The sequence below is a fragment of the Myotis myotis genome, unplaced genomic scaffold (assembly GCF_014108235.1).
Source record: "Myotis myotis isolate mMyoMyo1 unplaced genomic scaffold, mMyoMyo1.p scaffold_m19_p_9, whole genome shotgun sequence".
In the NCBI taxonomy this organism is placed as follows: Eukaryota; Metazoa; Chordata; class Mammalia; order Chiroptera; family Vespertilionidae; genus Myotis; species Myotis myotis.
Genome location: NW_023416401.1, coordinates 91,503,519 through 91,517,296, shown reverse-complemented (window position 1 = coordinate 91,517,296; position 13,778 = coordinate 91,503,519). Strand labels below are relative to the sequence as shown.

Here is a 13,778-nt window from a genome sequence, read left to right as displayed (position 1 = left end):
GCCTTGGGGCTCCCAGGAGTGACAGAGAGGGCAGTTTGCAAACTGAAGGGCCTCCCACACGGCAGGGGGCACAGCTTCAGCCCCCCGCACCGGCACACACCCAAGAGGAAGTGCACTGGAGCCTAAAGGCGCAGGCTCGACGGAGACTGACCACAAACGCCGCAGCCCAGCAAGAGCCCAGCTTCCGAGGCGGGACTGGAACCGCAGCCCCGTCGCCGCGGCCGCCGCCACCACTCCACCCCGGGGCAGACCCCGCGAGAGCGCAGGCGAGCCGACCGCGGCGCCCGGGCCCTCAGGACGATCGGGCCCCCTCTAAGACCCGGGGGAGCCGCCCCGGCTCCGCGCTGACCAATGGGCGGGTGCGACAGCGATCATTTGCATGAGGGTGCGTCGTGGCCAATAGGCGGCGAGCGCGGGCGCGTGCGCGCGGGCGGTGGCGGCGGTGGGCGGCCCGCGGGCTCAGTCAGAGGATGGCCGCGGCCGCGGCGGGAGGAGCCCCCGGCCCGGCCCCCGGCCCGGGCCCGGCCGCCAGGGCCCCGCCGCAGGCGCTGCGGAGGCACGGGGACTTGCGGCGCCACCAGGCCGCGCTCTTCTTCCTGGACAACATCTCCCTGGACAGGCAGCCTGAGCCTGGGCCGGGTCAGCGAGAATCTCCCGCCTCCGCTGCCGCCCGCCGAGGCCCGCGAGCCGCCAGCGCCCCCGCCGCCGCCTCCCGGGCCCGAGCCCGCGCCGCCCGGCCCTCCCGGCAGCGCGGTCAGGGCCTCGGCGCCCCAGGGCCTGCTCAGCCCCGCGCCCGCGCCCGCCGGCCTCGGCCTGGATGCGCAGCGCCCGAGGTGAGTGGCGTCGAGGTGAGCGGGGCGGGGCGGGCGGGGGCGCGGCGGTGCCCGGGCCGTGAGCCGGGTGGGGCGGCCCGTCTGCCCAGGACGCGGGGAGCAGGAGGTGACCCCAGGCCCCATGGGTCTAAGATGTCAGGGCCGGGTCATCGGTGCACTGTCAACTCCCGAGACATGATGATGGGGCGTCCTCGGGCCCTGTCAGTCCCCAGACATAGGCGGCAGGGTCCCCTTCAACCTGCCAGCCCTAAATATGGGGTCACGGTGCTCTCAGCCTGGTCGGTGCCCTGAACGTGAGTTTCGGGGTTCCCTCCGCCCTCATCCACCCCCAGACGCAGGCCTGTGGGCTCTGGACACGCCCTCTCCCAGCCCACCGGTATGTCCCCTGGACAGAAGCCCAGGCGCCCCTGCTGTCCCCTGTGGGCCAGGGGCCGGCCCTGTCCCGGCCCAGGTGGCCGCCCCTCCGTCCTGAGTCCCCCTCCAGGAACCCTTAGCCCATCTGGAGCAGCCCCCACCCTGAGCTCAGCCCTGGGGCCAGACACCTTCCTTCTCCCAGAAGCAGAGCCTCAGGTTCCAGAGACCCTGCCTCCTTGGCCCCTCCCTCCCTGGGACCCTGAGGTGCCCCCTCACAGCCCTCCCCCAGGGATGGGCTCCTGGGCTGGGCCCCTGGACTGCCTGCTGTCACAGCCCTTCTCCTGGCAGGCAGGTGGCACCCTCAGGCTGGCCCTGAAGGTGTGCAGGAGGGGCCGAGTGCAGAGCCCCGGGTGCCCGCCGCCCCTGGAGTTCAGAGGTGACCCTTCTTACCTGAGGTCCCCGCGGCTGCACTGGTGTCCTCACCTCCAGCCCCTGGCCCTCAGGCAGGCCAGGGCGACGGGGTTCTGGTTGGGAGGGCTGCGCCCAGGGCACTTGGCAAGTGCGGGTTTGCTCTTCTCTCTGGGTGTGAGTACTGGGCAGCCCATGTGTGGTTTTAGGCGTCAGTTCAGCGAACAGTTGGGGCACCTGTGTTGTGGGCCAGACCCTGTGGACAGACAGCAGCCTGCCCGGACCCAGGCTGGCGGGAGCGGCACTGCGTTCTGAAGAGAGTGTATGGAGGGCCCACGCTTGGGAGGACGGGGGGCAGGCTGGGAGGTAGTTTGAATCGGTGTCCCTGGGCCTTCCTGCTGCACCCACACAGTCCCGGGTCCCGCCACCCCTCGCCTCTCCCTCCTCCTTGGTCTCCAAGTCCCGTCCAGATGTCCTTCCTGCTCCCAGGGCTGCACCTGTCCCCGTAGAAGTTGTCCCTCCTCGGGCTCTGCTGCCAAGCTCAGGGCCCTGCCCTTGTGTCTGGGGGTCGCCTCCCCCCTTGACCGCTGGCAGGCCCCGGGGTCAGGGCTGTCCACTTCTCTCTGTGCTCCCCAGGCCTCAGCGGAGTTGCTACTGAGTATGGGAGGGTGGCCAGCCTCACACAGTGGCTTCCAGCCGCTGGCTTTAGACAGTTGTTTTCTAGGGATGGAGAGAATTCTGAGGTTCTCTTCCCAGAATGTGTTGTGCCTGTGGTGCTTTGAGCCAGGCTCTAGCCCAGTGACGGCGAACCTTTTGAGCTCGGCGTGTCAGCATTTTGAAAAACCCTAACTTAACTCTGGTGCCGTGTCACATATAGAAATTTTTTGATCTTTGCAACCATAGTAAAACAAAGACTTATATTTTTGATATTTATTTTATATATTTAAACGCCATTTAACAAAGAAAAATCAACCAAAAAAATGAGTTCGCGTGTCACCTCTGACACGCGTGTCATAGGTTCGCCATCACTGCTGTAGGAGCAGACCTGGTGGAACCCTAGCTCCACCATTCAGTGGCTCTGTGACCTTGAGCATGGCTTCTCTGGGCCTCAGTTTGCTCCCCTATGAAATGGATTTGCGTTTAGCACTACGTGCCTGAGAGGCTGTTGTGAGGTCAGATGAGTGTCCAGGGCTCAGCGTCCAGAGCTCAGCGAGGGTGGCCGTGGTGGCGGACAGGCGAGCAGAGACCCTGGTTACAGCCAGGCTGCAAAGTGCTCCGGCTCAGTCCAGTCCTCAGGGAGGCTCAGTCCGGACACTCGGGGCTCAGTCTGGAGCAGCTTTTTCTGCTCAGTCAATGAGTGAGTCCTCAGGACCTTAGTTTTCAGTCCTAGGACTTCTAACACAGTGTTTGTTTTCATTTCAGCACGTAATACGTGTGCACGTGCGAGCCGGGTCAGAGCAGGCTCCCCGCCCGTCACAGCCTGGTGCTCCTCTCCTACCCTCCTTTCCCACGGGAGGGGGCAGCCCCCCCACTGGACAGCTTGCAGTACCCCAGGGTTTCCTCTGCCCTCTAAGAGATCACAAGTCAGCAGGGTGAGGGCAGGGCCTTGCTCCCTCCAGGGGCCCCAGGGGAGGTTCCGAATCATTGGCACTGGCACCTGTGAGGTGCCCGATATAGAAGGGTAGTCACTTCAGTGGGGGTGAGGGGGTCAGTGTTCTCAGATGGCCTGTAGCCCCTTCCCAGAACCCCTCACTCGGCCTTGGTGGTCTTCAGGCCTCAGACAGGAGCCCTTCCTCCGCTGGGCTTTCTTCATTTACGAAGTGCAGGAAGTTCATGGGCACTGCAGACGCTAATGAGCAGTGGTTTCTCTCCTGGCTGTGAGCGCGCTGCAGTTAGAGAAGGAGCCCTGAGAGCCGATGCAGGAGTCGCCTGGAGTCCAGCTCCCCATGAGCGGGCAGCAGGGCAAGATCCATGTGCGGGAGCGGGAAAGCTCCACCTTCCCAGCTCTGTCCCTCAGGCTCCCCACCTGTAAACTGAGGGTAATAATACCATCCACCTGGTATTAGTATTCCCTTCCTCGTGTTTCAAGGAAGGTAGAAGAAAGTCACCGACAAAGGTCTGTGAAACCAACTGGGAACAGATTTTCAGACATGGATGGCGCCATCCCTGCAGTAACCGGGGTCAACGGGAGAGCGAGCTGGGCTGGAGGCCAGGCGGCTGGGGAGTGTGGGTGCTGCTCGTGCTGCAGGGCATCTGCCCAGCGCCTCACAGGGACTGCTGGCGGGCTCTACACATGAGGTCCCAGGTGTGCGGGAGCCATTGGGCACCACCTGGCAAACTCCCTGAGTAAATGAGCCTGAGAAAGTCCCACGGGCTGCAGAGGCCCCGCGGCACTCCTCCCTCCGCGCCCCCACCCCCGCCCACCAGCCTGGCTGGATCCATCCTGCATGGTCCCCGTCTGTATTCTGAGCCCTGTGGCATCTTCTTTACAGAAGGCTAGTTGCCTCCCAGCGCTGCTCCCTCCAGTTCCTGGAAGACACCGTGGGATGTCCCTCAGTTCAAAGGTAAAGATCCCGCCTGCTGCCTGAGAGCCCTAAGGCCCTGCACACTCCGCCACCACTTGCCTGGGGGCCAGAGAGGGTCCTGGAGGGATGAGTACTTGTTTCTCACCTGCAGAACCAAGCACATACCCGGATCCCCCAGACACAAGGGCCTGAAGAAGACTCACTTCATCAAGAACATGCGACAGTATGACACCAAGAACAGCAGGTACCGGCCATTGTGGGGCTGCCTACCGTGTCCTCCATCAAACCTTGGGGGCCGACTCCTGCCCTGGAGCCACAGGGAGAGAGGTGCTCGGCGTCTCAGCCATACATGTCCCTTTCCAAGTGTACTGGCCTCCCTCCAAATTAGCTGAGCTCTAAGTCCATGGCTAGCTCACTGCCTCTCCCTCCCCAGAACCCTGGGGACACCAGACTTAGTGGAGGTGCTGAATGAAGGGACATTGGAGCAGGTGACATGATGGGACGCATCCAGGATAGAGGGCTTGGTGTCATCCAGGAAGCATTGGGGGCGTGGGGCGGTGGACTAAAACCTAAACATGGCTGCCCCAAATCACTACCGTGGCAGCAGGTGCACCTTCGGAGGCCTGGTGCCTGCAGATGCTAGGTGAGGGCCACTCCTGTCGCCTGTCCCTCATGCACCACCCTGCCAGCCCTGAGGCATCTGAGCTTATCACCCTGACCCAAAGGGTCCCCACACCGTTCCCCCTCCCATGGGAGGTCACGCTACAGGCGCCCACCCTTCCCATTAGTGGCCATAGGTTGGACAGTCCTGGATCCCTCAGCATGAGGGGCTGGGCCTAGTCCTGAGGAGCAGGCACTAAGCAGGCCTGAGAGCCCGGTGGGCCTCAGTGGGTACTGAGTGCCCAGTCATCCAGCCAGAAAAGCGGGAGCCTCACTGTTGTCCTCCTGCTAGACTGGGGCTTGGCCGGGCAGAGCCATCCCAGAGGGGGAAGGCTGTCCTTTCCTGCTCTGTGCTCCATGCCGGGGCACCTCAAGGGTCACTTTGGCTCGGGACATTGAACGGATGCTTTTTGACACTATTAGTCTCCCACCTTCCCAGTGTGGCTGAGGAGGGGCTCCCCGAACCAAACGGCCCTCTGGGCACACACTTCTGCCCCGTGTTTACTCCAAAGCCTGACCTCTCGAACTAGGGTCCTGACCTCTGGCCTCCACCCTGCCAGGGGCCAGGTGAGATCCTTTCTGTGCAGCGTGTTACGTGTGGGGGACCAGTGAGAGCTGGCATGGCCAGACCCACTGACCCTGGCCGCTGGGCCTCTTGGCCTGAGAGTCCCCTGGACAACTGGGGTGGTTCCTGTCACCAGAGTCTAGGCGGGAAGGAATTCTTCCCTCCCCAGGAAACACCTGCCACCTGTTCTGACCCAGCTCTCCCCACAGGATCGTGCTGATCTGCGCCAAGCGGTCCCTGTGTGCGGCCTTCTCGGTCCTGCCCTATGGAGAAGGCCTGCGGGTCAGGTGAGTGGCCCCAGAGGCACAGGCTGGGCTGGACCAGGCTCTTGGCAGCCTCACAAGGTGGTCAGCAGATCAGCTTCCACTGAATCTTCTCAGAAGCTCTGCCCCTCTCCTGGTTCTCCGGGAGGGGGGTGTGCGCACCTTACTTCAGTGTGAGCTGCCTAAATGTCAGTGCCGAGACATGTCTCCTCGTGTGGGCACTGCATGCATCCTTGTGACCCGTCCAGGCAACTGTGTCCTGCGTGTAATCCAGGAAGAAGGAGATGGCCGTCAGGGTGGAGAAGCCTCCTGCCCAGTGTGACTACAGGGTGGGGGACACACCCCTGAAGATCGGGCGTGGCCTAAGCTGCGGCACGGCTGCGGGGCCATATTGTTGCCAACCGGTGTTTTAACAGGAAGTGGCTGGTTCTAGGGAAGGAGAGACTAGACAGTTCTTAGGACAAGCATCCTTCACTGTGTACCCAGTGAATCTAGTGCCGCTGTTCTTCCAATGAGAACTCGTGCCCGCACGTCTGCGAGGTGAGGTTCTGCTGCCCCACCCGCTCGGGCAGAGGGACCCAGCCTCTCTCCGGTGCCCTGTGTTGCAGTGACCTGAGGGTGGACAGCCAGAAGCAGAGACATCCGTCCGGTGGCGTGTCTGTTTCTTCCGAGATGGTCTTTGAGCTGGAAGGTGTGGAGCTGGGAGCAGATGGAAAGGCAAGAGCTGATGCCGTGCACACAGGCCGGCGGGCGCAGATCTCACGTTATGGAGGAAATGAGCACATGAAGTTGTGCTTCCCTTTGATCTTCTAAAATGCAATGGGCAATGGGAGCAAGCCACAGCCCTGTAAGAATGGGTCTCGTCCTCAGCACTGGTGGTCGGAGGTCAAGGGCATCAGAGGCAGGGAGAAGGTTCCTGAGCTACAGATCCAGATAAGAGTTGGTGAGGGTGACGTTCTGGAATGTTCTTGTTACTGAGAACACTAACATCAGGCCTGCGCTGGGCCACAGAAGGGAGTGGGGGGTGGGGGGGTTCCTGCAGCAGCAAGAGGAGCCGGACTGACCTGGCCGTGCTTATCTTTCCAGGTCGTATCTTATGCCAAGTTCCTGTACCCTACCAACGCCCTGGTCGCACAAAAGACAGACAGCCACGGCCCGCCACCCCAGCCCCGGACCAGCATCCCCAGGGCTATGCCAGCATCAAGATACAAACCTGCTGCTGCCAAGTCCGCGCCGATCAGCACGGAGCTAGGTACCCTAACCAGGCACATGGGGGCAGGACAGGCGGCTACGCCAGCCAGGCCAGTGACCCCGAGGGGCACATTTGAGCCCACAGCCCTCAGTCTAGACAGAGGCGGGTTTGGGGCGTGGGATTGGGGTACAGCCTTTCAGAATGGAAGGAGGGACTCGCAGTGGAGCAGACCCAGCCAGGCAGTGAAGAGAAGTTGTGTCCACAGATGGCTCTGGGGCAGAGGGCGGGGGGTCCATCCTCATCAGGACGTCCTTCCCTCCCACCCATGCCTAGACCCCTCCCAGACCCCAGGACCATTGCTTCCCGTTCCTGGAGAACAGCTGCAGCCCCAGTGGCTCCTGGGCGCTACACAGGTTCTGCTGAGGCTTGGGTTGATGGGAACTGGACACCAGAGCTCGGGGCTCGTGGTGGGTCAGGGCTGCCTTCTGCCTGCAGGGAGTGATGCAGGGGATCCCCTGGAGTATAACCCCAACCTGCTGGATGACCCGCAATGGCCCTGTGGCAAGCACAAGCGAGTCCTCATCTTTGCATCTTACATGGTACGGCGAGCACCAAGTAGCACTGCCCCTCAGGCGCTGGGGGGTGGGCTGTGAGCAAGCGGCCCCAGCACTGGGGAGCCCAGCACCATCAGGGCAAGGCTGATGTGCCCTCACCCCCAGTACACCAGCAGCACCGCGGGGAGGGGGTGTGCAGCAGGCCAGAGAGCAGTGCTGGCCCCACCACCCTGGGGTTCAGCCCACGTGCTCCACAGCCTGGATCCCTGCTGTGCATTCAGCTCCACTGCCCGCTGTCCAGAGGAGTGTCATTCTCACAGACCTGGTGCGCTCTGAAGGCTCAGTGCATTCACATTTGCAGGCCTGACCGCGTGAAATTGCCTCAGTGGCCCGGCCCCACCTGCTGCCCTCTGTGTTTCAGACCACGGTGATTGAATACGTGAAGCCCTCTGACCTCAAGAAGGACATGAATGAGACATTCCGAGAGAAGTTTCCACACGTCAGACTAACACTGAGCAAAATTAGGAGGTAGGGAGGACCAAGGACATCCCCAAAACCTACTTCATTTTTTTTTTAATGTTTTTATTGAATTTTTTAGAGAGAGAGAGGGAGAGAGAGAAACATCAATGAGAGAGAAACATCGATTGGCTGCCTCCTGCACACCTCACACTGGAAATCAAGCCCACAACTCTGGCATGTGCCCTGACTGGAAATCAAACCAGTGACCTGTTGGTTCCTGGGTGAACAATCAACCACTGAGCCACACCAACCAAGTGGCCCAACACCCACTTCTAATGTGTGTCATCCTATGAGGTCCTGTAGGCCTATCTTCCCATTTCCCGTTGATTCCTGAGCCTGAAGATCCAGATGCCCCCTCCCACCCTCTGACCAGGCCAGGAACACACGCACGCACACATGCACATGCGTACACATGCACGCCTCTGCCAGTCAGGCTGCCTGTTTGCCTCTTGCAGCTGCCCCCACCCACTGAGCTCTCCTCACTAGTGCCCACAACACCCCATGAGGCAGGCACCGCCATTGTCTCTATTCAGTAGAGGAACTCGCAGGCCAAGGCAGCTTGCCTATAGCCTCACAGTGAGCAAGTGCTGGAGCTGCTGGCCGAGGCAGGGCTCCTGGTCACTGCCCCTTCTGGGGTCCTGCGCTGCCAAATCCTACTACTAACATCCCACCCCAGCAGCTCCAGGGCTCCTAGGGTCCTCTTGCTACCACAGGAGAGCAGGGACTTTGTCCTCTGTGGCAGCCCCTAGAGGACAGTGTGGGACACCTGGTACAGTGTGGGGGGCACGGGGGGGCGGCGTAGGACTCAGCCAAGGGGCAAGTGGGGCCCAAGACCAGCACACTGCTTACCCACCAAGCCGTGGGCCCTGGTGCTGGGCTGCGCCCGCCTGGAAAGAACAGAGCTGTTCTAATGGCCCTGTGTCATGGAGGGGGTGGTGTTCCTCCACCCCAAGAGCACCTGATTTCCCTATAAACCTGCAGTTTAAAACGTGAGATGCGGAACCTATCTGAGGAGTGCAACCTGGAGCCTGTGACTGTGTCCATGGCCTATGTGTACTTCGAGAAGCTTGTCCTGCAAGGCAAGCTCAACAAGCAAAACCGCAAGCTGTGCGCAGGCGCCTGTGTGCTGCTTGCTGCCAAGATCAGCAGTGACCTCCGCAAGAACGAAGTAAAGCAGCTCATAGACGTGAGTGCACTTAACCCTTCCCTGGCCCCCCTGACCCCCCAGCCCCTCCCCAGCCCCCACTCCATCCTCAAGCCAGTGCTGCCCCACCCAGGCCTCACCCCAGCCAGCACTTATAAGGCTGGGCACTACCCCTGGAGAGGGAGGTCATTGCCCACTAACCTGGAGCGGGGCCAGCCGCCACTCCCAAACCTCCTGGCTTAGGAACCAGAGCAAGGGACCTCGGCTTAACCCTTCTCTCTTCCTCAATGCAGAAGTTAGAAGAAAGGTTCCGATTCAACAGACGGGATCTAATTGGGTTTGAGTTCACAGTGCTTGTGGCCTTGGAACTTGCTCTTTATCTTCCCGAGAACCAGGTGTTACCTCATTACAGACGCCTCACACAGCAGTTCTAGTCTGCTGCCCACGCCACTCGGCACACGGCTTGTGGGCCCCAGGAGCTGTTCCCAGGCAGTGAAGTGCACCCCTGGCCCCCGTGGCCTCACCCTCCCAGCTGGGACACACGGACCCTGCCTTCACACTTTCTTCCTTGGGGGCCATGCTTTCATTCCAAAGCACCACATCACCATGGTATTTTGGGGAATATTCCTGCATTCTCATGTGGACAGAATGTGGGATTTGTCATTTTCCTTTTTTCACGTGCCTGAGACTGGCCTGGCACCAGGACCCGTAATTTATGCCTTGGATCCTGACGTCATGGCATCTTTCTCCTTTGCATTGCCTTGCCTTCCACATACCATTGTAGCCACTGAATGGCATCACAGTGGTGACTGTTTCCAGATGCTGCTGAGCACACTCAAGTCCCTGAAGCTAATGAAGTAAAGCATTAATCTTGACTTTCCAATTTCTGGATGTGGAAAGCACTGGAACACGCCCTGCCCAGCCCACTGTCCATTCCCCTCCCCACATCCACAAGCAGAGTAAAGAGCAGACTCCTGGTTTTGATGAGTTTTACTCTTGGACCTGTTCTTCCAAGCATCATGTCACTGTGAAGTCCTCGCACCTGAGTGTTCGCAGGCCAGCAGGCCTCTGCAAACACAAGCTGCCTCACCTCATCCAGAAAACCCACCGGCCTGTGACACTGGATCTTCAGATGACTGCATTGCGGGAGTGTGGCTTTTGATCTTAAGCAATATTATGACAGAACAGCCTATTGTCATTTGGGATTCTGTTCTGTAGGTGTTTCCCATAAGGGAACACAAACTAGTCACATGTGTGAAGCTGTGAGTTGAAACCACACTTGCTCAAGCTGTGAGGAGACTGACTACTTCACAGCCCACAGCACAGCCTCCCCCAGAGGTCGGCTCAATGCTTCTCCCAAGGCTGTCCCGGACCACTGGCCGGTGCAGTTGCACTCAGACCCCAGCTGCCAGTGATCCTCACTCCTACAAAGGCCCATGCTCTGCTTTTCCAGGTTTGTTGTCCTTTGCACGAACTCTGTTGTCCAGTTCTCCAGCTCGCTGCCCCACCAAAAACACGTTAAGGACTGGTGAGTCAGCTGGCCTGAAAGATGGCCATGATCAAGCTGCTCCTATTGTGCAACAGACCTGTGACTGGAGGGGCCCTGGGTCGGCCCCCATCTTGTACTCTCTCTGTGTGGGCTGGTGCTTTTGCAGAACAGCCAGTTCTGCTCATCACAGCACCCAACCACCAACAACTCAGCCCAGACCCCAGCAGAGGTGCAGGCCAACCACCCATCCACTTGCTGCCTGCAGGTCTGTTCCTTCTGCCACTCAAAGGAAGACTGGGATGGAGGACCACGCCTGTGCCCATGGTCCAAACTTACTGCAGTGTGCCTCCCTCTCCAAGATGGCTTCCTAAACCCAACATGCAACCAAGCTAGATCTGAGGGTGTAAGGTGCTAGGCCCTGGCAACTTCTGGAAAGCAACCTGTCCTGCCACCATATATCTCAAGAACACTTGTGTTACAAGCACTGTAAGGGACTCTTCAAAACGTCCCGGTTTACAGCTTAGCCTTGAAGGACCTGTCTTTTCAGGAATTTCTATACGGACTAAAGTTAGACCAGCTGAGAAATATGGTAATTTAAGTTTGCACATTTATGTAGTAAGATCTAGTCATTTGCCCATCTCATCTGTAACCTTCCCAGCTGTGTCCTTTAGTAATGCTGGAGCTGCCACTGTGTGGTACTCAAGAATCCCTGCAGAAAAGCCAGTATTTAAGCCAAACCTCAGCCTGAATCCCTGTCCTCTAGAACAAGGCCCAACCGACCTCTGAGTTGGTCCACGGCCCAGTGCCACTCGCTCAGAACCCAGTAGCAGTTGTGGATTTTAAATGTGCGTTAAGCAACTATCTGACCTCAATGCCAAGTTGTGTCACAAGTGTGTTTGTATTTGTGCTTTAAAGTAAAATGGTTTTGCAGCATATTTTATAAGTCACCTCCTTTCAGTGAGCTGACCGCCTGCCTCCTCACCCATTCACAGCAGAATGTCAGCTCTAACCCTCCAGAGCCCAGCACAGAATGAACCAACATGGAGGGGTGTTTCCACTATTTATTTATGACAAATTTCACATCTGTGATGCCTTCAGTCAGAAGTTCCTAAACAAAAAGGAAAAACAACATTAAAGCCTCGTCTCCGGAAAAGTCCCAGCCCGTCCCCAAACTTGACTTTGAGATGGCTTACTTTGAGACGATGCCGTCGGCCTTGGCCAGTCGGAGAATGGAGTCATCTGACTCACCCTGAGAAAAAGCACATTGGAACTATGAGCTGGCAGGAGGTCCATCAGGGACCACCCAGCCCTAGTGGCGGGCTCTCTCCCAGTCTCACTACTCAGACCTCACTGGACAGGGAAAGGCCTTTGGAGATGGAGTGTGATAAGTGGGAGGTTCCAAGGTAAAAGGGTGGTCCTGCTTGGGGCCTTTGAGCATCCTTTCCACCCTTCACCCCACCACCCCCCCGGAATAGGCAGACAACCAGTGCAACCCAGTCCCATAGGCTCAAACCTATTCCAACAAATGGACTCAGGCCTGAGATAGTCTAAGACACCATTCTCCATTGCCCCACCCCCAGAAGCCCACAGATGAGCCACGTCCAGGAGACTCACCATCCTGCGGATAGCCCCGCAGATAGCATAGGTTTTAAACTGGCCGTTGAACCTGCCTGTCACCTTGTCAACCTGTTGATGGAGATTGAGGATCATCAGACGGGCACTCGAGCTCCTTTAGCTCTAAACCTGGGGTCGGGATCATCAACCCCGGGGCCAGCCCAGACCTCGCTCTAGTCTGGGCTGGACCTCGTCCAAGCCCCAGCGCCCCAGGCTCACCTCGGCCACGTTCATCTGGATGGACGCGTGGTCCTTGGCGCCGATGATGCGGTTGCTGGCGGAGCTGCGGGGAGAGCGTAGTGAGCGGAGGGGTGGGAAGTCACAAGTGTTTGTATTGGCGTTTTAAAGTAAAATGAAATGCTGCGGCGCTCACCATTTCCGCGGCACGTACAGGTCCACGAACTCGCCGGCGTCGTTCTGCATGTCGAGTGCGCCTACGAGACCCCGCGTGTGAGAACAAGCTGGGTCCGCGCGCCCGGACCCGGGCCCCGCGCCTTGGCCTCACCCCGACCCCCGGTCCCCGCGCCGTGGCCTCACCTCAAACCCCTCGCACCCGGACCCCAACCCCGCGCCATGGCCTCACGCCGACCCCCGCGCACCCGGACCCCAACCCCGCGCCATGGCCTCACGCCGACCCCCGCGCACCCGGACCCCAACCCCGCGCCATGGCCTCACGCCGACCCCCGCGCACCCGGACTCCAACCCCGCGCCATGGCCTCACGCCGACCCCGCTCGGAATCCCGCGGAGCCGGCACTGGGCCACGCGGCCTACCTGCTGCCACCACCACGAGCGCGTCGGCAGAAAGAGCGCGCTACGTCCCCCGGCAGCACTAAGACGGGCCGGGCGGGGCGGGGCCTCGGCGAGTGCTTCCGGGTCCCAGCGCGCCCGCGAGTCTGCGCAGAGCCTGGCCGCTCCCCCCGCCCCCGCTGGCGCACTTCCGGTTCCGGCGGGAGCAGGCGAGGGCGGAGGCTGGCACCTCGGGCAGCGAATGGGTGGCCGGGGCCTCTGCGGTGCCGGCGGACCGAGGTGTCGCCACCCCTGGCGGGCCGGAGACCCCCGCGTCGGCGAGGGCGGCGCGCGGTGCTAACGGGCGGCCCGGGGTGTTCGTCGGCTGCCGGAACGCAGACCCGGTCCTGGGAACGGACGCCGCGGAAGCAGCCGAGTGAGAACACTCGGGTGATGAGACAGACGGTGAACAGAGACGGAGCAGCGCGGCTCGTGCCGGGTCCTCCGCGGGGCGGGGCGGGGCGCCGTCCTGGGACCTAGAGGCCAACTCCTCGGAGTAGGAGGCCCGAGCGGCCGGCGCTGGGCCACGCCTGGTGTCAGAACCAGGTCAAGCCCACAGCCCTTGCGCTGCACCCTCCGACCGCTCCCAGGACCGCCGCCCCGCTCCCACCGCCCCGCTCCGGCCCTCCAGAGTCCTGGTGCCAAGACCCATCAATAAAGAAAATAGGAAAACCCCAGACTGCACAGCTAGAGCCCCTGTGACACGTGTGAGGGCAGCCGGCTAAACGGGCTCGGGTGAAACAGAAGACCCTTTCAGGACGGGCTTGAGACCATGTACATCCTGCCCCCCCACCCACCCACACACACACACACACACACACGGGGGGGAAGCCCTAGGCGGAGCCGGAAAATAGCCCTCATCCGCCAGGTC

At 60.5% G+C, this 13,778-nt stretch overlaps 2 protein-coding genes across 2 annotated transcripts; one reads left to right on the top strand and one right to left on the bottom strand.

Annotated features, from left to right (window-relative positions):
- Positions 1–426: 426 nt before the first annotated feature.
- On the top strand, positions 427–12,497 carry CABLES2 (Cdk5 and Abl enzyme substrate 2). The gene is given in 11 exon segments (XM_036323599.1): positions 427–656; positions 658–833; positions 4,088–4,159; positions 4,272–4,364; positions 5,555–5,632; positions 6,217–6,325; positions 6,695–6,860; positions 7,296–7,399; positions 7,776–7,882; positions 8,855–9,059; positions 9,311–12,497. Coding segments are annotated over 11 exon segments (1,437 nt in total). The 5' UTR covers positions 427–470; the 3' UTR covers positions 9,452–12,497.
- On the bottom strand, positions 11,553–13,035 carry RPS21 (ribosomal protein S21). Its single transcript, XM_036323633.1, has 6 exons — positions 12,893–13,035; positions 12,494–12,554; positions 12,340–12,403; positions 12,121–12,192; positions 11,700–11,755; positions 11,553–11,614 (listed from the first exon to the last, which is right to left on the bottom strand). The coding sequence occupies exons 2-6, from the start codon at positions 12,541–12,543 to the stop codon at positions 11,605–11,607; spliced, it is 252 nt and encodes an 83-aa protein (XP_036179526.1). The 5' UTR covers positions 12,544–12,554; positions 12,893–13,035; the 3' UTR covers positions 11,553–11,604.
- Positions 13,036–13,778: the final 743 nt, after the last annotated feature.

Excerpts from the sequence above, each read along its gene's own strand:
- RPS21 (XM_036323633.1), bottom strand. The coding sequence starts at position 12,543 with ATGCAGAACGACGCCGGCGAGTTCGTGGACCTGTACGTGCCGCGGAAA. Across the intron at positions 12,193-12,339 it reads TCCAGATGAACGTGGCCGAG|GTTGACAAGGTGACAGGCAG; the intron begins GTGAGCCTGGGG and ends CTCCATCAACAG. Across the intron at positions 11,756-12,120 it reads GCGGGGCTATCCGCAGGATG|GGTGAGTCAGATGACTCCAT; the intron begins GTGAGTCTCCTG and ends GCTTTTTCTCAG.